Here is a 21,370-nt window from a genome sequence, read left to right as displayed (position 1 = left end):
ATCTCTTCTCATTTCACACACGCATTCCTGCGCTCATTCATTCCCACATATATTGAATGCCTATTACAGGCCAGGCTGAGTGCGGGAAGAGAGAAATGTCTAAGGCACACTCCCTCTTCTCTAAAGAGCCGCCAGCAAGTGGAGAGAACAGATGTGAAAACGGTTACAACTGAGCAGAGTGAGTGTTGTTAGGGGCTTACTAGCAACAGACCCTCGGAGAAGGCGATGGCACCCCACTCCAGTACTCTTGCCTGGAAAATCCCATGGACGGAGGGGCCTGGTGGGCTGCCGTCTATGGGGTCGCACAAAGTCAGACACGACTGAAGCGACTTAGCAGCAGCAAGCAGCAGCAGCAAGAGACCCTGGGTCAGAACTGCCCTTTCTGTTCTACGAGCTCATGTACTCCAGTGAGGAAGTTCCTTCCGGTTCCTCATCCTAGTCCTGAACCTGAAGGATATTCTTCTTCATCCTGAGCTCAGATATCGTTTGAACCAAGTTCTAGGGGAATCCTCTCCCCTACTCCTCTCCTGAGCATCTGATTGCTGTGTAATTCTGTCCTGAGAAACACTGACATTCACCGACTAGCCTTGATGCAACTGCACCAAAGGCAGATCGGCATGGTGAGGAGATAGGAGGCTATGCATCTGGGGCTTGGCATTTCGGGTTTTGTTGGTTAAGTCTGAAGTGAAAATTTAAGTGTTAGTCGCTCTGTTGTGTCTGACTCTTTGCGACCCCGTGGACTGTAGCCTACCAGGTTCCTATGTCCATGGAATTCTCCAGGCAAGAACACTGGAGTAGGGAGCAATTCCCTTCTCCAGGGGACCTTCCTGATCCAGGGATCAAACCCAGGTCTCCAGCATTACAGGCAGATTCTTTACCATCTGAGTCACCAGAGAAGCCCTGGTAAGTTAGAAAACCTCTCTGATTCTATTTCTTCATCTGTAAAATGGGACTAGTGATATTGCCCCACTGAAGCATGATGAGGGTGAAATTCTATGAGATCTTGGATATGAAGGCTCACCCAGGACCTGGGACCTTGTCAATATTTAACAAAGGGAAGCTGGGATGGTGGACTCAGATGCCATGTTCGTTTCATCTCACTATCTCCAAGATTTCCCAAGGCCAAGGATCTTTTATTCTACCTTTTGTGAAGTTTCTTTATAGCATTTTTTCCCCCACAACCACATTTGAGACTGACATCATTACTAAACAAATTAGAACAAGATAATCAAAATCAAAACTCTAATGCTAGCCCACCATTGCAAAGCGGGCCTGAGGTGTCAGAATGCTAGCCCTGCAGGAGATCCTTACAAGCCTCTACTGGTACCACATTACACCTCTTCCAGAGATTCAGGTTTCGCTGCCAAAAGCCCTCAGCTTCAGACTTAATTTATCTTGCACTTGTTTCCAAAAATTAGGTGGTATTTGCAGTTTGTTGAAACGTGGTGAAGGTAATTAGGGAGAAGAGGTCAAAAAGCCATTTACCACTTTAAGGGCTTAGAGGGGTTTAATTAAAATATTATACTCGGCAGCTAGTTAGCATGGAGCTCCTAAAAATAGATTTGGGATGAAGAATCAGTTTCTTTTCTCCTCTGTTGTCTGGGTAAGGTTGGGAGGTCTGCGGACAGACAGACTTCCCTCTGAGCAGCCAGCCCCTGGGATCCCACCAACAGATGGATAGTTCATTGTTGCAGCCTACACGGGCTGGCGAAATTGTAGATGCTCAGACAGTGACTGAATAAATGAATAGACACCAGCTTATGCTTCTGTATTTGCCTTTTCCCATCAAATAAATGCCCTGCTGGATAACTTTCAGGAGGTTTTTCAGGACCTTCCAAGCCCAAGCTCTGTGGCCAGTTCCATTGTTTCTCTGAACATCACTATACCATATAGCAGGGGCAGTGTTCCAGGGGACTTTAGGAAGAATACTTTAGACCCACAGCCATTGCTGGCATCAAAACAGCTTGGTACCAAAAAGAAAACTGCTCTAGATGCAAGTGCCTCTGGTCTTTTATCTTCTCCCCAAACCTTATTCCCACCCTGCTCCATGCTGTCTTCACTCACTTCTCCTACTATTGACCTTCCTCCTCATCCTTTCCACAGAATTCTCTCTAGAACCACCTCCTGACCACCAATCCCAGGGCAAACAAACTGAGTTGTAGCTGTAATGTCTTTAAGGACCACCTGCTTTAACTCCTGCCTGGATTGCAGCCCGTCTTCCCCTCGCAGGTGCACCACTTCCTCTGCAGCACTCGGCAATGGAGAGTTTTCTCCTCCCTCTGGTGTTCCTTTCCACAAACAACCGCTAATCCCCTGGAGGACGTTTTCTTTGACCTTCATCTGTATCTCACTCCACTGACACCAACTTTCCACCATCAGCTCCCTGTCTTTTCTTCCCAACGTGGATCTCATGACCCACTGTTAGGATCATTTTCTTGCAAATCCACCTAAGTCCTTTAAATGGTTGCCCGGAAGACATCAATTGTGGATGAAACTCTCCACCTACATCCTCCAGCCCTTCCCCAACGCGGTCAAGCTTTGCTGGAGAAAAGTCACCTGAGTAGGAAGTTGTCACTATAAATTCATGATCGCTCACCTCAGAGAGTTGTGGATATCGTCCAGCAACTCTGCCCTTTAGCTCACTCTCCTACTCTGTTCAAAGCCCTTCCATGCCTCTTGCATGTCCCTTTGACCTCTCGCCCTTCCCCTCACCTCCCTTACACTCAAGTGATGACCTTGCTTCAGTTTTTGTGGGTGAAACAGAGAACATGTGGTAGGTGCGCCCTGTCTCTCATCCCTCAAGGCTGCAATCCCATCTGCTTGTGTTCTCTTCTTCCTTTTGGTTCCAACGGAAGAAAGGTTCCTTCACTTTTCAGAGGTCAGCTCCTCCTCCTGAGATCAGGTGCTCCTGCAGAAGATCAACCACGTTCCTACCATATCCGGAGCCTGCTGTTCTGGGACCCAGGAGAATCCATCTGTGAGATCTTAAACTCCATCACCTGGTTCCTTCTCCTGCTGCTTACTCATCCAGCAGAGTAACCTTGGTCTCAATGCACCCCCTGGTGTCCTAAATCCTTTGTCTCTCCAGACTCCTGGCTCCCTCATTTCTCCCCATCTCTCCAGCCCCTCCTGACCCTTCTCTCACTACTGAGTCTGGACAGCAAGACCCTCTCCAGCACCTCCCATCACACTCTCCTATCTGCCTTTGATGAATTCTATTGTCCATCTTTATTCCTAATCCTGGGTGCCATGGGGCTGCAGGAGAACCACCACAGATAGATCCATGATTTGCCATTGTCATGGAAGCTTTGGTTCAAGTCGGTCTTCTCCCTTGGCTTTGTCCTGCTTCCTTGACAGTTGCTTACGGGGCAACTTCAAGCACCCACCACTTAGTTGAGCCACTTAACCCCAGGGGCTGCCTTTCGAAAGTGTCTGACCCTACTGACTCTTCTCTCTCTGTGAAACTTACATTCATTGGCTCCCATGATGCCTCTGGCTCTTCTCCAGTACTCTGACTGATTCATCTTATCCAATGTAACTCCCTAAAAGTAGTTGTTTAAATCTGTGCAAAGAATATACAATATTTTGCATAGTTTTTCTGCAAATTTTCTGTGAGTTCACAATGAGATCAAAATGTGTGTTAGTTGCTCAGTTGTGTCCGACTCTTTGTGACCCCACAGACTGTAGCCCGCCAGGCTTCTATGTCCATGGGATTCTACAGGCAAGAATATTAGAGAGGATTGCCATTTCCTTATCCAGAAGATCTTCCTGATCCAGGGATTGAATCCTGGTCTCCTGCATGGCAGGCAGCTCCATTTGAGCTACAGGAAAGTCTCTGAGATCAAAATAAAGGTTACCAAAGTGTGTAGGGCCATTGTTCTATGCGATTCCATCTAGTATGTTGACTCTGCATTGGTGTCAAGGTACATTTTTCAAGTAGAAGTATGGGCCTTTGGTCAGCAGTGGAATTCCAGTTCAGAAGATTAGCTTTGTGTCCTTGGGCAAGCTGGCAGACCATTCCAAGCTTGAACTAAACATAAAATATGTATATCGTCTCTTTCCTTGTAAAGAAATTATGAAAAATGCTTATTGTACTGCTTCATACAAGTATAAATAGCTTAATAAATGGAATTTTTAAACATTAGCATATATGTATGGGTCAGGGACTCAGGGAATAATGGGACATGTATTCTAGTGCAGTCAGTATATCACCCAGCAGAGAATAATGACAGAGGAGGGGTGACATGTGGGAGGGGAGAAGGAAGGGGGGAAGAGAGAGGAGGGGAGGGGGATGAAGAAAGAATTCTGAACAACATTGACGTTTCAAGGGGAAGCCCAGGAAGCTGATCCAAGAAGAAAGATGATCACCTGTGATTTTCATACACTTAATTCTACGTGTACACACTGCTCTATTTAAAATTGATAACCAACAAGGACCTACTGTATAGCACAGGGAACTCTGCTCAATCTTACATGGCAGCCTGGATGGGAGGGGAGTTTGGGGGGAAATGGATACATGTATATATGTGGCTGAGTCCCTTCACTGTCCACCTGAAACAATCACAACATTGCTAATTGGCTATACTCCAACATAAAGTAAAAAGTTAAAGAAATCAATAAAATACTGGGTCCTATATGTAAAATAAGTTTGACAAGCCCTATATTATAATACCTGTCTCTGGGCCTGAACTGAATTAGTATAATGGTATAACATCATTTCATGTTGTCCTCAATCTCCTTTGGATGATCAAAATTTTCTAGTAGTCAACTGAGAAGCTTATTGCTTCTGGTCAGAGGGCAAGAAAAAAACAAGGCCTGTGAATTCTTAATTTCAAATTCCAAAATGAGGGCACAGTTCCACATTGTTCATTCATTTCAATCACTGATTCATTCAGGTTGTCCGCAAACATTTGCTGAGAACCTATCATTTGCCGAGCCCCATGTTTTAGTAGAATTAATTGTGTGGAAAATGAATGTTTAAAATCAAATCATATTTTAAATGCATTAGACGAAAAATAATATCACTATGTGTGGTGGTGAATCCTTTTCAGACTGTGGTCTTTTGGTAACCTGCTTATTAGTGGAGCTATCATGGAATTCTGAGTCTTGTCCCTTTCTATTTTTAAAGTGGGCTTCACTTAAACTCTCCATTAAAAAAAAATCACTGTAGAGTAGTGAAAGTCAAAGTTGCTCAGTCATGTCCAACTCTTTGCGATCCCACAAGGGAAGTCCAAGAATACTGGAGTGGGTAGCCTATCCCTTCTCCAGCAGATCTTCCTGACCCAGGAATTGAACTGGGGTCTCCTGCATTACAGGCAGATTCTTTACCAACTGAGCTAAAGTAGTTGTGACTAGTTAAAAATAAAAGATTTTAAAAGAAAAACGTTCAAAACTGCCAAAATTAAAGGACCCCTGAATTTAAGATCTATCTCAGCCTTTGGTTTTCAGGAAAGACCAGGACAGATTATCCAAGTCCAAACTTAGGAACCTCTGCTGCTTTCTTCCTCCCTCACAATGACCTTGGGAAGGAAAGAAAGAAGGAGAAAGTGACAGGAAGGTGAACGTGCTCTAGGAGCCCCTCTCCACTACAGCTGGCGCTGGTTACTTTCTGTAAAATGGCTTATTTAAATCTCGCAAGCTCTAGGCAATGGAGGTTTTGTTTCCCCAGTTCCCAAATGAGGGCCCTGTGGCTTCAAGACATGTAGAAACCTGCCCAGAGTCAGCAAGCTAACAGGTGGCAGAGTAGGGCTCTAAGTCAAAGTCTAGGTGGGCTTCCTTCGTGGCTCAGATGGTAAAGAACGCACCTGCAATGCGGGAGAGCTGGATTCGATCCCTGGGTTGGGAAAATCCCCTGGAGAAGGGAACGGCGACCCACTCCAGTATTCTGGCCTGGAGAATTCCATGGACTGAATAGTCCATGGGGTCGCAAAGAGTTGGACACAACCAAGTGACTTTCGATTCATGGGGTCGCAGAGTCAGACACGACTGAGCGACTTTTGCCTTCACTTTCACTTTCAAAGTCTGGTTGCCTCCCAAGGTGTGTGACTGGACAGGACGGTGAGAGATCTGGGACCCATAAGAGAGCTGGGGCCGCGAGAGGCTGCGGGTGCACTCCAAGGCATGGGGAAGCTATACCCCAAAACAAAAACTAAACACGCGTGCACACAGACTCACAGACCCGCTGGGTTCACTTCTAAATTAGGTCTTGCATGTCCACTGCCACAGTAATGCTGTAAAGCAGCGCTCTATAATCACTGCCTTTTATTTATTTTTCTAATTTTATCTTTAATTGGAGGATAATTGCTTTACAACATTGGTTTGGTTTCTGCCACACATCAACATGAGTTAGCCATAGGTGTACATATGCCCCCTTCCTCTTGAACCTCCCTCCCACCTCCCACCCTTTCCCACCCTTCCAGATTGTTACAGAGCCCTGGATTGAGTTCCCTGAGTCATACAGCAAATTTCCATTGGCTATCTATTTTACATATGTTAGTGTATATGCTTCCATTAGTCACTGCCTTTTAGCCAAAGAAAAGAGATTCAGAGAGGTGAAGAGATGGGCCCAAGGACACCCAGTTAAACAATGGTGATGACTGGATTTGCACCCAATTCTGTGGGGCTTTGTTTACCAGGATTTCCCCCCACTTCCCAGGGATAGAGGATGGGATGGGAATGGATGTGAAAAAGCTCGGCCTGATGCTTAGTCAATAATGTGGCAGGGAATGCAGAATCCAGTGGGTCAAAATCACTGGAGGGGCTTGACTGGGACACACAACACATCTGGAGAAAAAGATGAGCATGTTACTCGACTGTGAACTTTCTTCTGAAACACCAGCCCTCCCCCACCCTGGGCTTCTGGGTGTAAACACCCAGCATTGCTAAGAGAACAACCTGCCTCCAGTGAAAAGGTCCTGGGGAGAGATCAGATCCCACCACTGCCTGAAGGCATTGCTGTTCTGGCTCCTCAAAAGGAATTTGGAAATGACCGACTGGCAAAGCGTCCCTTGATCCTCAGACTTGATGATTCTGTGCCTGTCTACTCAGCGGGTGTCTCGGTTCCCTGGAAATGGAGTGTTGTGCTATTCAAATTTATTCAAGCATCCATTCAACACATGCTGCTGAGCACCTACTGTGTGCCCAGTCCTATCCCAGGCAGTGAACAAAACAGATGTCCTTGCCCTACAGAGGCATTGCTCGAGCACAAGGATATCTGTTTTCTTGTCCAGTACTTCCCAATTCATAAAGTGTTTCCATACCCACAGCTCCATTTGATCTTCACCTTAGTACAAGATGGGTCAGGTAGGAGCCATGAGCTACATTTACAAGTGAAAAAAAATAAGCCCAGGGAAAATAGGGGCTTTGCTGAACTGCCTGTGGCCAGCTGGTGGCAAAGCTGAGAGCAATAACCAAGAACTCTTCTTTGGTTTGAGTTTTTAGAAAAAAAATTAGCTAGGTGGAATTTTTGAAATAACTAAAACCAGTCAGGGTGCAAGGCACACTATTAACTGTGGATCACAGCAACCCCAAAGCTGAGTGACCATGAATACATCTAAGGCTTATTTGAGAGATTTTCATGACCTGCTTCCAGAGCTTGTTATCAACACAGCAAAAAAAAAAAAAAAAAAAAGAGTGGGTCTCAGCTCCAACTTGCCCATTGCTCAGGGTAGCAGTGGTCTAAGTTCTCATCCCAGACCCCATCTTACCCTGCATGGATTTCATTTTCATGCATGTGCCTGGAGAGAGGCAAAGGATCTCCTTCAACTGGAAGGATTAGGAATGTAGTTTGAGCAGGCAGCACACTTTCTCTTCCAAGGGGGTATACAAAGGAGCAACTGTTGTCCGTGTTCACAAACTCTAGAGTGATTCCTTACACCTGCACCCAGAACCCCTGAGTCCTGGTCATGTGTGCAAACAATGAATAAGAGAGATGCATGCAGCGTGGGAAAAGAAAAGCTGTCTAGTGGAGCCCTGGGGGAGGAGGCCAGGGGCTTCTCTACCCTAGAAGCAGCTGCTGTCCTGCCCCAAAGAAGAAATACACTCAGGCCTGCTATTTTAAGATCATGTTGGGGAGGGGAACTCAGCCAGCCCAGTTTTGGTGCTTGCAATTCCTGGGATGGCAAGACCCTTGAGAACAAGATGTTCAGGTGTGGGGCTTGAAGAATCCCACAGAGAGCAGCGTGAGGCCCTGGTGCGTGTTACTCCTGCAGAGATCAGAGGATTCTTTCAGAGGTGAAAGGTCTGCTTATTGCTGAGTATGTGAAAAGAAACAAAGGCACTGAAAGAGAGGTTCAGGATGGCTATGTGCTCTAATGGAGGGATTCCAGATGACATGATACACGCTGACTTCCCTTCGCATCTAGTGTAGCTGTAATGTCTTGGCACAGTGGGCCAGGAGCCTGCTCATGCATGACTGCCTAGACTGTTAGGTCCAGGCGAGGCAGGAACCACGCCTGTCTCCCCCATCTCTGTATCTCCTGCTCCTCTATAGGCCTATAGGGTACAACTGCTAAGTCACTTCAGTCGTGTCCGACTCTGTATAGACCCCATAGACAGCAGCCCACCAGGCTTCCCCGTCTCTGGGATTCTCCAGGCAAGAACACTGGAGTGGGTTGCCACTTCCTTCTCCAATGCATGAAAGTGAAAAGTGAAAGTGAAGTCGCTCAGTCGTGTCCAGCTCGTAGCAACCCCATGGACTGCAGCCTACCAGGCTCTCCGTCCATGGGATTTTCCAGGCAGGAGTACTGGAGTGGGGAGCCATTGCCTTCTCCGTCAGGGTACAAAGGAGGTGCTAAATAAATGTGTTGCTTTCATTGGTCAGTGGGTGCAAAACCTGGTCCTGGAGAGCAGCGAGAGGGAGGTAAGCCAGTCCAGATGACAGCCAGGACCCTGGTATCAGGAGCTGGGCTCCATCTCCCACGCCCCGCCCGGTTTGTTGGCCAGCCTCCCTTTCCGAGGACCTGCTTACCTCGGCAGACCGGCCTGTGGTCGTTCCAGGCTGCAAACATGTTGCTGACTTTCATACAGGTGATGCGCTTGGACCCTTGCAGGTCATAGCCCTCGTTGCAGGTGAACTGGACACTGGATCCTAACCTGGGAGACAAGGCATGTCCGTGAGCCCCACCCCTAGGCCTCCCAGGCCCATTCCTGAATCCTTCCTAGTTCCATAAAGAGCACCACGCCAAACTTTATTTCTCTCCTGGCCCTTAATCTCTGCTCCACCGTTTATCACTTAAAACCTTCATTAGAAGGAACACCTGCTCTTCATCTCTCTTTTTTTGGACCATTTGCTTTTAGGATTGAGTTAAAAGGTGACTTTGTGAGCAAAACAGCAGTCCTCTGAGATAAACATCAATTAGGACAGCTAGGCGTGGGTGGATGACACCCAGAAATTTTCACGAAACTGGACGATTATGAGAAGATGCGTTGTTAGTTAGAAACTTTACAAAAGGTACCATCTCAGCGCCCTAGGGTCTCTGAGATGATTGGCGGCGTGAGCTGCCTGCTGGCACATCATTACTGATGATGGTGGCCCTTCGTACCCTGGGTATAGGTCTGCCCAGTGACACTGGCAGTCTACAGCCCAACCCTCTCCCTGAAGGTGCAGCAGTATTCCCAAGACTGGACAAGAGAGAATGTTAAAGGTCAAAGCTCTTCTCCAGGAAGTGAGCCTATCCACATGGTCCTCGCTAGTCCACCTCCAGGAAGGCCAGCTCCTGTCTGACCCCCGAGCCAGGCCATCCACCCCCCTTTCTACAATTAGAACGTTTCCAAACAGATCTTACCTGAAATCCGAGCCTAGTCTTTTGCCCCTTTCAGGTATGCCAGGGTCTGGACACATATTATGCCCTTGGGACACACCAACCTGAGTTACTACAAGGCAAAAAAACAGCACATACAGAGATGGGTAATCACAGGAAGGCACCTGCTGGGGCCGTGTCTCAGGATGGGAGGTGGATGCAGAGACAGCAGTAGGGCTGGCTCTGCTCGGGCCTGTGGGGCTGCTGGGATCTACAGGGCTCGGGTTTCCTGTGTGTGCAGACGGGGAGCTGCTTTTGACAAATTCCTTTGGGAGCCAAGTCCAAGTGAAATTCATCAAGAGCATGTGGGCTCAGAGGCACCCCAACCCAACAACCACCCCATCCCCTTGCCCCAGACCAGCGACCAGAGGTGGACAGTCCACAGCCCCCGGTGACCTCCCCCATCCTTCCAACCTGCTGATGGCGACTCTAGATGAGATGAGTCCCCCAACCTTGCCCCCAATGGAGAAATGACTCAAAGAAAGTTAAATAAAAGGTGGATGCGTGGTCAGAAACGGCAAAGAATGTAAGAGAAAGCTGCAGTCTGAAGTTCAAAGCAGAGACTTGAGCTAAAACACGGGAGAGAAACCTGTTGAGAAACCTCTTCCCACCAGACAGTTCTTAACACAAAGTGGTAACCAAAGCATTCCCGACCCAGAGCACTGAGGTCGCACCTGCGGCGGTTCTGGCAGGCACTGCGATGCCCTCACGGTTGCCAACATGTGCGTCCTCTAGGCTAAAGGAGAAGCTTGGTCAAAGGCGGCGGATGCATACAAAAATCAGTTTTCTCCTGTCTCCAGTGGAGAAGGTGGAAACTCTCAGGCCCCTGCAGTTCACTGTTCTTGAGATGCTGCGAGATGAGAACTCCCTTGCACCTCTGGAGTTCTGGCCTTGACAATGACCAGGAACTGGAGTTCCAATCAAGCCCTCACCAACCCCACGATCAACACAACCCCCTCTAGGGTGATGGGGAGTCTGGAGCAATGCTGTCTGAGTTGGTCCATTATCCTCCCACCCACTCAATATCCCATCATATGAGCAATGTGCTCCATCACTCACTCACCCGCTCACTCCTGCACATGGTACACAAGACACATTTAGTGAGCTCCTACTGTATACAAGACCCTTCTTGGATATGGTGGGAGATGTCAATGTCAGATATCAGATATGATCACTTCACTGTCTTCAAGGAGTTCCAAATCCAGTGAAGATACGAACTATGGAAAGAAACTACGGAACCACAGCGGGGAGGCAATGAAAGATGCAGCTACAAGGAAGTTCAGAGAGAGGACCTACCTCATATTCCTGAGAGAAGCATGGAAGGCTGCCTGGAGGAGGTGACATTTAACACGGATCTTCTGAGATAGTAGAATTTAGATACATGCTAACAAAGAAATGGCATTTCAGGCAAACAGATGGGCTTGGGGAGCAAGGTGGAGACATGGAAACAGAATCGCAAGTTGTTCGGTGTGCCAGAAAAGGAGGGAGGGTAGTGAATGGCCTGGAAGAGTGAAAGTGAGGTTACAGAGGTCAGACTTTGAAGGAACTTGAGTCTGATCCTAAAGAAGATGGGAAGAGACCTGAGTGGAGAAGGGCATTGTAAGAACTGGGTTGCTCAGGAGGAGGGCAGTTACTGAAAAATGAATTAGGAAGTTTTGTGTTTGTTCAGGTAAAGGACAGCAAGAACCTGATAGAGGATTATGAAGTGATGGGAACGTTTGTGGCAAAGAGTCACCAGGGCTCATGGCAGAGTGGGGCATGGGGAGAGGGGCCAGGGGACTTCCTGGCCTGGGAACCTGTGAGGAGGCACATGAGTGATGGAAGTGGGGCAGGGGGAGTTCCACTTCTGACTCATTTAATTTCATTTCAGGCCTGATTTTGAAGCTCATTTTTACAGTTAGAAACCTGTTCAAATCTCCAGGTAGCCCAGGGCATGGCTGGTCAAGGTAACCTTGGCAACTAGACAGACTGCTCAAGCCAGAGACCGGATACCCTCCTGGTTGTGGGTGATGAGCACAAGGCCTCCTGGGCAGCCTCCTTTTCTCCAACATTCCACACTGCCAGGTTAAAGCCAGTCACTCCCACTGGACGCTTGACCCCTGATCCCATCCCCTTCCCCACCAAACCTCTACTTCCAAAGCTTTTACATCCTCAGCTGAGCTGCATCACCATCCCCTCAGACCAGGACCCTTCAGGCTGGGCTAATACCATGGAAGTGTCATCTCCAAAAGCTGAGCAAGCCCCTGCCTCCTGGAGTCTCCTGTTTTGCAATTAGGGGAAAGCCAAGAGAAAGGATCTTGGATCCCCAGGGGGCAGGAGAGACAGGGGAGCCCTGAGCGGTACTTGCTGGTTCATCTGCTGGCAAGCTGGCCTCACGACCTATCCATCCCTCCTGAGGGCTTCTGAGCTAAGTGCCCACATTCTTTAGGCCCTGTCTCCTCCACCCTGCACACCAGTCACTCTCCTCCCAAAGTCCCTGCTGCCTAGGAATCACACTCTACCTTCCAGCACATTCCAAATGCACTACAGGTTCTTGCCTCCTTCTCACGCCCTCTCGTTCAGTACTGACACCACTCAGCGAGCAGAGCTGAGGCTGACAGATGAGGATGTGGCTGGACGGTAGAGCCGAGGTCACGGTGAAGCCCACCCATAACACCACAACCCCTGACATGTGAAGCAAACCCCCCTGCAACCCCTTTAATCAGCCAGCCCGAAATAAGGCTCAGGTGCCGTGCGGGAAGTTGTGAGCCCAGCTGTGATCAGGGCCCTCCTTTCCCACTGCACCCTCGCCCCCAACCAGTGCTCGCTCTCTTTCTGGGAGGACTGAGCAGGTGACAGCGTCCCTACATGAGCCTTCAAGGCTCCCCAGAAACAAGCAAACCCAAATCCCAGCCACCAGTTTACTGTCCAAATTACAGAGGCAAAAAGCTTTCTCCCCCTTTCCTGAGTTTCAGCCTCTCCTGCCTACTGAAAACCAGCTCCTAGTTCTTGTAGCATGAATTTGTTGTGGGCTACAGAGAGAAAAGATGGGAAGGTGGTCTGTGCCCCGGTCTCTATGATGAGGAAGAAGCCACAACACACTCAGAAAGACAATGCCTCCCACCAAAAGGGAAGGAAGGTGCAGACACGTGGTGGTGAGAACCAGCGGCCGGGGTTCAGGGTGCCCACAGACTCTCCAATGAAGGCAGTAAGTAGGAGCTAGGAGATGTAGGTGTGGCCCACGCCTCCCCTGAAGTTCAGAACATCTGTCCACAGGGAATCTGGGCAGAACACAAAGGGCCAGAGCCCTGCACACACTCAGGGACCTGCATCCGTGGCAACTCAAGCCACACACCCATCCCTCTCTGAGAGAATCTCAGAAAGGAAAGCAGTACCTTGTTGAGAATAGTATTTTTTTTAAAAGAGCTTTTGCATTATTTTATTAAAATAGTATTTCTTCATCTTTTGGAGGGAGTTTTGGGCACCTCTGAGAACTAATGAAAACCACAGACCCTTCCCTGCCATCCCCAAATGTACCCACAACATCATATGTGATTTCCTTGCGAGTTCATAGACCTCCTGAAGTCCTGGGTCAGGAAGGCCCATCTCAGATCTAACAGCATCCTTAGGCGGAAAGGAGGGTAAAGTTTTGCAGCCCCATTTTGCAGATGTGGAAACCAAGGCGCTAGTTTAGTACCTGGGGTAACACAGTTACCCAAGGATACAACTGGAATAAAAACTTGCTCCCCACATCAGAGCAATTTCCTTAAAGTTTGCCTGTGGACTCAAGGCCTGCCTTGGTTCCTCCGGTCCTCTGTGGCTGAAGAAAGAAAGAGCTTATGCAGGTCCAGCCTGTGTCTCGAGTCTTCCCTGCCAACTCTTGACCTGACCCTCTGTTCCACCCCTCAGGCCCCTAGTCAAGCACAGAAGCAGGGCCTCCTGTCTGCCCCCTGCCACCCAGTCCCCTTGTGGCAGGGTGACCAAACACACTCATATCCAGGGGTGAGGAGTGGTGCCCATCTCCAATTGGAGGACTTGAAAGACTAGAGAAAAGTCAGTCAGGCTCGGTTTCGTCAGGACATTGGGACCAAACTGTCTTTCCCCCTGCTCTCTGCCACCAAAGCACGGAGCTCTGGAACCACCCACGGCCGCCCTTCGCCTCTCTCCAGCAAGTACTTCTAGCATCACGGGAAAAATGAGCATGTGGAGGTGAAAGAGAAATGGAGGGGTTCAGCAGGGAGCAGAAGTAGAGAGAAAGAGAGGGGAATGCAGATTGGGTGAAGGGAGAGGAAGGTGGAAGGAAGGAGGACAGTGGAGGTGGAAAGTGAGGGAGAGAGAGAAAGGCATGAAACAAATAGGCAAAGAGAGGGAGGAGGTAGACCAGAAGGCCAGGTTCTGAGGGCCCAAGGAAGGCTCCTCATCTCTACTTCCAGAATGAAAAAGAAGTGTTTCTTGGAAAAATCTGCTCTGCTTTCAAGTCCAGCCTCCTGGAGTGGCCCAGAATCTTCCAGAAAACTTTCCTATGCTCTAGATCAAAAGCCCCCTTAGCACAGGCTCTGATAGGGTTCTTCTGGGGCGACGACATTCCAGACCATTCCCCGGCATTGGACTTCACCCTTTGATCTTTCAAACACCAACAGCAGGAACACGTGCTCAAGGACAGAATCCACCCGGTGTCTAAGCAGAGAGCCCCCAGCACCGCCCCGTCAGCTCAAGACGCCGGACCCCCACCGTCTAGTCCATGCTTTGCCTAGGCAGGTCCACGGACCATGGTGGAAGGTTCTAGGAAATCCCCTCTCTCTCCTTCCCAATCTTGCCTTGGGAGCTGGAATCAGGGCCCTGAAGCCTCCAGTATCCCAGCTGGCATTCACTGACTCCTAGACAAGGAGCCAGAAAAAGGATTGTTTTAGCAGGTGGAAGTGATTCAAAAGGAAAAATAAAGAAAGAAATGTAGCAGTAATGACTCCCTGGACTGTAGTTAGAATGGGAAGTGAGGGAGAAAGAAGAGACGGGAGGGGATGGGAGGAGGAACTCGAGAAGACAAAGGGCAGGCCCCAGGGCTGCTCACTGGCCATGAGGTCAGTGTGCGCATGCGCAGACCAGGGCTGCGGGCAGAGGGGCTGAAGGAACACCGGTTGCAGCATCATCTGGCTTCCCCGCGGTCGCAGTGCCGGCGGGTTTGACCTCAAGCAAGAGGCTCAGCAAGGCGGACACTTACACACAGATGTCTTCTGGCTGTTGTCTTTGCTGGGCATCAGCTTCACGCCTCGAGACTTCAACTCAATTTGCTTCTTGACTAGAAAAGAGGTGAACGAAAGAAAAATCAGGTTAAGTTTTCATCTGGGACTTGGGATAGGTCCTTCTAGAATGGTCCCTCTCTTAGCTTGGGACATTCCATGGTGGGTCACAGTCAGAAGCCTCTCTGTGCAGAGATATGCCAAGGGTAGGGTTCAAGTGCAGCAGGGTCTCAAACATGGAGGAAGAGGTGCTATAGAGGCTGGCACTCTATAGCACCCTGGAGGCAGCCAGGGTGATCTACCAGCAAGTTGGTAGTGAGCATCGACATGGGAGGCCCTGCAGCCTGCCCTCTGTAGCTCTGTTCACCTGATCCAGTCTGACCAATTTCTGAACCAGCCCTGGCCAGGTGTTACATTGGATTAGGTCCCCAAGTTGTCACTCTCGTATCCACACCCGTTGCAATGTGACTTTAGTCCTTCCTGCTAAAGAGGTGGAGTGTATTTCATCACCCCGTGACTTTGGGTTTGGTCATTATGGAGGCCTTAACATGTCCAAAGGCTTGTAGGGTGCCTGACAGATTAGGCGTGCTGACTTGAATCTCAGCCATCACTGGGAGGAGACGTGGCTGGCCCCAGGAGGATGAGAACATGAGAAGCAGAGCCAATCTGCCTGGCCAAGCTCAGCCCATACCGGCCAAACTTGTGGACAGGAGAAGCTGAGCCTGGGAGGTCCCTGGGGATGGTTTCTGGCACAGGTGGTGGCCTGATGGTTTGAATTGGTTTTGATCGAATACTGAGTCCAGTCCATAGCTCATCAGGACTTGACCAAATAGCACACAAATAGCCCCAGAGCCAGAACTCCACAATTTCAAAGGTCATTTCTCTGAATCCATCAATCTCCTTTGGGTCTCAGTATCCCTGTGGACCCAAGGCATTCTACTGGTTACCCAGGGCTTTATCCTGTCTCTGATTATATGGCTTGGTTTTCTGCTGAATCCCAGACAACCCCCGCCAGACGGCTCAGCTCTGCTGACTGGTACCAGCAGTGGTAACAACTGCGACTGTCACTTGCTATGTACCAGGCCCTGGACTGAGGACCTTAGAACTTAAATCAGCATCACTGACCTCTCTTTCTCTTGTGCCCATACATGATCTATCAGCAAACTTCCAAATATATCCCCAATGCAGTCTGCACATCTGTCTCCCTGGTTCAGATCTCTGAGACTTTTCCTCTTGTTGCCATGGTCCTCCATCATCCACGCTTGCCCCCGTCTAATCTATTCTCAACACGAGATCCAGAGGGATCTTGTTAAAACAGAAGTCAGACCAAATTACATCTCTGCTCAAAACTCTTCAGGGACAACCCAACTCTTCTACAGTAAAAGCCAAAGTCTTTTAAAGGGCCTGCCTGGACTAATCGGCCCTCTCTGAGACCTCTCTGACCCCATCTTCCACCTCCATCACTCTTCTCCAGCTGCAAGCGCCCCTCTGATGTTCCAATAATACAACAGCTGCTCGCTCCAGCCTGCCAGTTCCCTGGAAGGCTCTTCCCCAGATATCTTCATAACTTGCTCCCTTTTCTCCTTGAAGCCTCTGAAGCAAACACTACTTTCTCCTGGAGGCCTTCTTTGACCACTCACTTAAAACTATACCTCCAAACCCATCTTTCCCTATCCCCTTCCCTAAAGATAGGGACTGTATCCCTAACTTTCGATCATATGCATAATTTTCTTAGTGGTTTTTGTCATTCTATGTTGCAATGTAAGCTCCACGAAGGCAGAGATTTCTATCTGTTTTGTTCATTGCTGTGTCCTCAATGCCTAGAACAGCACCTTGTCCGTACTGGGCCCTCAATAATCGTTTCATTTGGTCCTTATGTGTTTAACAACCCTGGCTGGTAGTTATTATACATACTGGATCAATAATAAAATTGGGGTGCACATTGGCTTAAGTGACTCACTGTGGGTCACATGGCCAGGAGGCAGCTTTGCTCTTGGTGGGACCTTAGCATCTTCTTATGTGACGTGTTCCCAAAGTTATCCCAAGGGCATGGTCAACCTTATTCAGCATCTGCCCCCTCCCCAGCTCAGCCCTTGGAGACTCAGGGATTCACTCTGCACCTGAGATAACATGGCAATACCGGAACTAAAGCCCACAGTGATCAGTGTGCAAAGGGGGCCATCTCTCCGCAGCCCCCATCCCCCTGCTCATCCCTGCTCTGTGTATATTAAAAAGCTCCCCAAAGGTTGGTATCCCAGCTAGCTGCTGTCTAAGCTGACTGCCTGATAAAATTCAGTTACTACCACGGAGTCACCACTTCTCAACATGCATTCAAATTCTTTTTATAAATGTGCATTACTCTCCATGTGTATCCAGCAGGAAAATTTCCAATGAACACTAACGTAGGTCCATTATCAAACAGAGCGTATTAGCAGGGAAACATGCATTATTCAAGCCTAGCTAATAACGGTGCAGCAGGGGAAAAATGTCCTCTGATTCAACATCCCTAAGAAAATAGGAGGGGCTCCCCAGGTGGTGCTAGTGGTAAAGAACCCGCCTGCCAACGCAGGAGATGTAGGAGGCACAGGTTTGATTCCTGGGTGGGGAATCCCCTGGAGGAGGGCATGGCAACCCACTCCAGTATTCTTGCCTGGAGAATCCCATGGACAGAGGAGCCTGGTGGGCTACAGTCCATGGGGGTCACAAAGAGTCGGACACGACTGAGTGACTTAGCATGCATGCACACAGGAGAATAGAAGTGGTCCCAGCCCCGGGCAGAGGTGGGGAGAGGGGCCTTTACAACAAAGGGCAGCCCGTCTCAGGGCAGGTCTGCAGAGATGGCTCAGGGCATTTGGTGAAGGAGGAGGAGGCAAGTCAGTCCTCCCACACCCTTAGTTTCAGGGCCTAGTGTCCCCTGGAGGAGGGGGAGCAGAAGGGAGCCAGAGCCCCGAGGATGCCTTTCCCAGGGCAAACACTGCTTGCCTTGTAGTTTTTCTTGTAGCTGCTGAAGGGGGAGCTTGAGATGCAGGTGGCCATGAGGGGTGTCAAAGGGGGAGCCTTCTTCCTCTCTTCTCCAGGTTGCATTGAGAAAGAGGCTCCTGCCCCTTCCCCACCTCCAGGCCCCAGAGGGCAACCTATGTCCATCCTCCCCACTGGTCCTCTCCAAGAAAGACTGTCTAACTTGATACATCAGTGACGCCATCACACCTTGTATCAGGAACTAACTCCACTCTTCCTCTCGTGTGTCTTGCTACTCGCCACAGGATGGAGTTTGTTAAAGTGATGGCAAGAACCTGTGAAGAGGAATCTGAAAAGCTGGAGGGAGCTCCTCATACAAACTTTGGGACCCTCTGCCCGTCTGAGCCAGGTCTGAGAGGCTGTGTCACTCACACAGTCGGTGGGCCTCCCACCTAAGCTTGGGAAATGCAGGGGCCATAGCTCTGTAGGCAGAGGTTCCTCACACCAACAATACAACCTCTCAGAAAAAGTATGTCCAGGCCCAGCTGGCCCTGGCCCAGACTCTGTGGAGGTGGCACCTACAGGTGGCCCAAGCCATCACCAGAACTGATGAATGGGTCAGGAAAGTGACCTGGCTGGGGGATACCCCTCGACAAGATCCACGTCACCAGGGATCTTAGCCTCCAGAAACCACCTTCATATGGTGGGGTCACAGTTTTGGGACAAGCCAAGGGAAGCAGGTACACCCTGAATTATGGACAGCTAATCTATCTCAGCCTGACCAAGTGTGTGGTGGCTGACTGAATGAACTAGCTGGACAGACGAGGGCAGACCTAGTGTGAAGGATCAGAGAACAAGGTGCCCTTCTCTCTAGGTCTCCACTGCTGACGGACCAAATCAAAACCCAAAGGCCAAACAGCAAGGACCTGGAGAATTTCTGGGGTGCATTTGGTCTTGTTTGAACAGTCATTCATTATAGCGCCCACTAGTGTATCACCTATGACATTACATTGAAGCACTGGTCTCCAGAGGATTCTGTCATCATTGGTGAAACAGAGAGAAAGTGAGCCTGGGGCCGGCTCCTTGGTCCCAGCAACACTTGAATGGACAGCCCCAGTGCACATGTACATGCCACACATCCATGTATATCCGTCTACAACCAGCGTACCCATGAGAACACCTCTGTGCCCCTGTGTATGCATGGCTGCAAACATTCACATACAAATATAATTCACACTTATACCTGTGTTTGTACTGTAAGTGAACAGAGTCCGGACTCCCAGGAGTAAAGTGCTGGCTTTAACTGGTTGATGGAAATCTTAGTAGGTACATCCATCTCCTCTGAATGATAATGACTGCAGGAGACTGCCAGGCTGCTCCATTCATCCTTTATATTCTGCTTAATTACTAGACATTTTTCCCGCTGTTGTAAAGGTTAGCGGGACACATGGTACATATTTAGCTCGAAGAATCTGGCAATACAAATGCGTCTCTAGTCTGCAGCATCAGTTATTGGGCTGAACTAGAGGAATACAAGGACCTGCTGGGGAAGGAGACAGGGGAGGGCGGCCTAATCTGCCACCATGGCTCTAGGAACCAAGAAGTACATGGAATATGTGGCTCCTCATTCCAGCGCACTCAGACTTCCCTGCACAACAGTGAGCCCCTGCACTCACCTGACCACTCGCCTTTCCCCAGCACCTGGCTGTCCTGCTGGCTGGCCCATCCCTTCATCCACACTAAATCCAGCCCATTCAACCTCAGAAAATCTCTCCAATGTGTAGCCTTCTATCTTCTAAGCCACTCCTGCCCTAAATACATCCTTTTCTGCTTGGTTTTTGTTTACTGAGTCACTGTCTCTAGCCCATCTTAAAAAAGGTTACTTAAAGATGGAAATCTGAGACTCCCCTGGTGGTCCAGTGGCTAAGACTTTGCGCTCTCAACGCAGGGGACCTGGGTTCGATTCCTAGTCGGGGAACTAGATCCCACATGCAACAACTAAGAGTTCCCACGCTTCAGCTAAAGCTCTTGTGTGCTGCAACTAAGAGCCAGCAGAGCCAAATAAATAAAAAAACAAATATTAAAAAAAAAATGTGGCCTGCCGACAGGCCATAATTTAAAAAAAAAAAATGGAAATCTGATCACCACTTTGGAAACTTGGGTGTGCATGCTGTGTTCGACCTCTCCCTTCTCATGGAGGGCCTGCCTCGCTGCCTGGCCACCAGCGCCCTGCAAAAATGCTTTCAGTACTCACTGTCCTTTGCTAGACAAAGCCAGGGTCTGGCACACTGGCTCTTCATCTCACGGAGATTCATGCCAAAGATACAAAATCCGGTGAAGATGCCTAAGGCCTAATGCTTCAAGGTGTAGACCTCCTAGCAGATGGGGAAATCCTTACTATGAAGAAGAGCAGGGGCAAGAAGAATGATTACAGAACAGGGCTGGGGACGCCTCAAAGTAACAAAAGATAAGGTATCTGTTGCCAGGTCAACTGACTTAAAGGATAAATATGAAACACATCACATCGCATCAGATGTGATCGGGATGCTGCCAACACACAAATGAAGAAGCTGGGGTGGCACCACCAGTGAGAGTGCATTGGCACGCTTGACTGCTGTGGAAGGCTTTGGGATTAGCAAAGGTACCAATCCGGTGGAAATCAGGAAAAGTGTGATGCTGCGTGTGGACACTGTAACTGTTGAGCTAAAGAAGTGGCCCAAACCTGTGATAAACCCTGGAGAGACTGCTCCATTTGCCACAATTTCTACAAATGGAGACAGAGACCAGCAGCAGGATTTCTGATGTAACCACAGAGGTTCAAAGGGTATGCTTACAATAGAGGACAGGAAAACACTGAATGCTGAATTAGGAATTGAAGGCACAAGAATTAAGATTACCTATCTCCTGACTTGACTAATACATCAAAAGCTAAGAAACAGGGCTTCCAGGATACTGGTGGTTTCCAGTGTCCAGTCCATCATGTTCACTTTGGAAACTGCCAATGCCCAGTGAGTCTTTGGTTGTAATTACTGAAAATGCTCTTGGTACACTCATTTGAAATAGGATGAAAGTTGACTTTGGGGTTATAACAGCCCAAGCTCCATGCTGGGCTGGCCATCAATGCCTTGCAGAAATGCTTTCAGTACTCACTGTCTTTTGCTAGACCAAGCCAGGGTCTGGCACATTGGCTCTTCATCTCACCAAGATTAATGCCAAAGATACAAAATTTGGTGAAGATGCAAGTGAACTCTTATTTGGTACATGTGGGATCTAGTTCCCTGACTAGGGATTGAACCCAGGCCCTCAGCATTGAGTGTAGAGTCTTAGCACTGGACCACCAGGGGAGTACCAGATTTCCATTTTTAAGTAATGAAGATCATGGCATCCGGTCCCATC

The 21,370-nt window shown here is 49.0% G+C and overlaps 1 protein-coding gene and 1 non-coding gene across 5 annotated transcripts in view; one reads left to right on the top strand and one right to left on the bottom strand.

Moving 5' to 3' along the window:
- CSMD2 (CUB and Sushi multiple domains 2) overlaps window positions 1-21,370 on the bottom strand; it is a 694,802-nt gene that overhangs the window by 314,689 nt on the left and 358,743 nt on the right. For 3 of the 4 annotated variants that reach the window (XM_061412621.1, XM_061412618.1, XM_061412619.1), the window contains 3 exons: window positions 14,998-15,075; window positions 9,786-9,873; window positions 8,969-9,093 (listed from right to left, as the gene is read on the bottom strand). In XM_061412621.1, the coding sequence (XP_061268605.1) occupies window positions 8,969-9,093; window positions 9,786-9,873; window positions 14,998-15,075 (291 nt within the window). The remainder of the gene's footprint in view (window positions 1-8,968; window positions 9,094-9,785; window positions 9,874-14,997; window positions 15,076-21,370) is intronic. The other variant, XM_061412620.1, reaches the window with a different exon arrangement.
- Window positions 19,879-19,952, top strand: TRNAE-CUC (transfer RNA glutamic acid (anticodon CUC)). The gene has a single exon. It is a non-coding gene; the product is annotated as a tRNA-Glu (tRNA).

Source organism: Bos javanicus, chromosome 3 (assembly GCF_032452875.1).
Source record: "Bos javanicus breed banteng chromosome 3, ARS-OSU_banteng_1.0, whole genome shotgun sequence".
Classification (NCBI taxonomy): Eukaryota; Metazoa; Chordata; class Mammalia; order Artiodactyla; family Bovidae; genus Bos; species Bos javanicus.
Note: the sequence above shows the minus strand (reverse complement) of the source record. Positions and strands in the feature narration are given on the sequence as shown.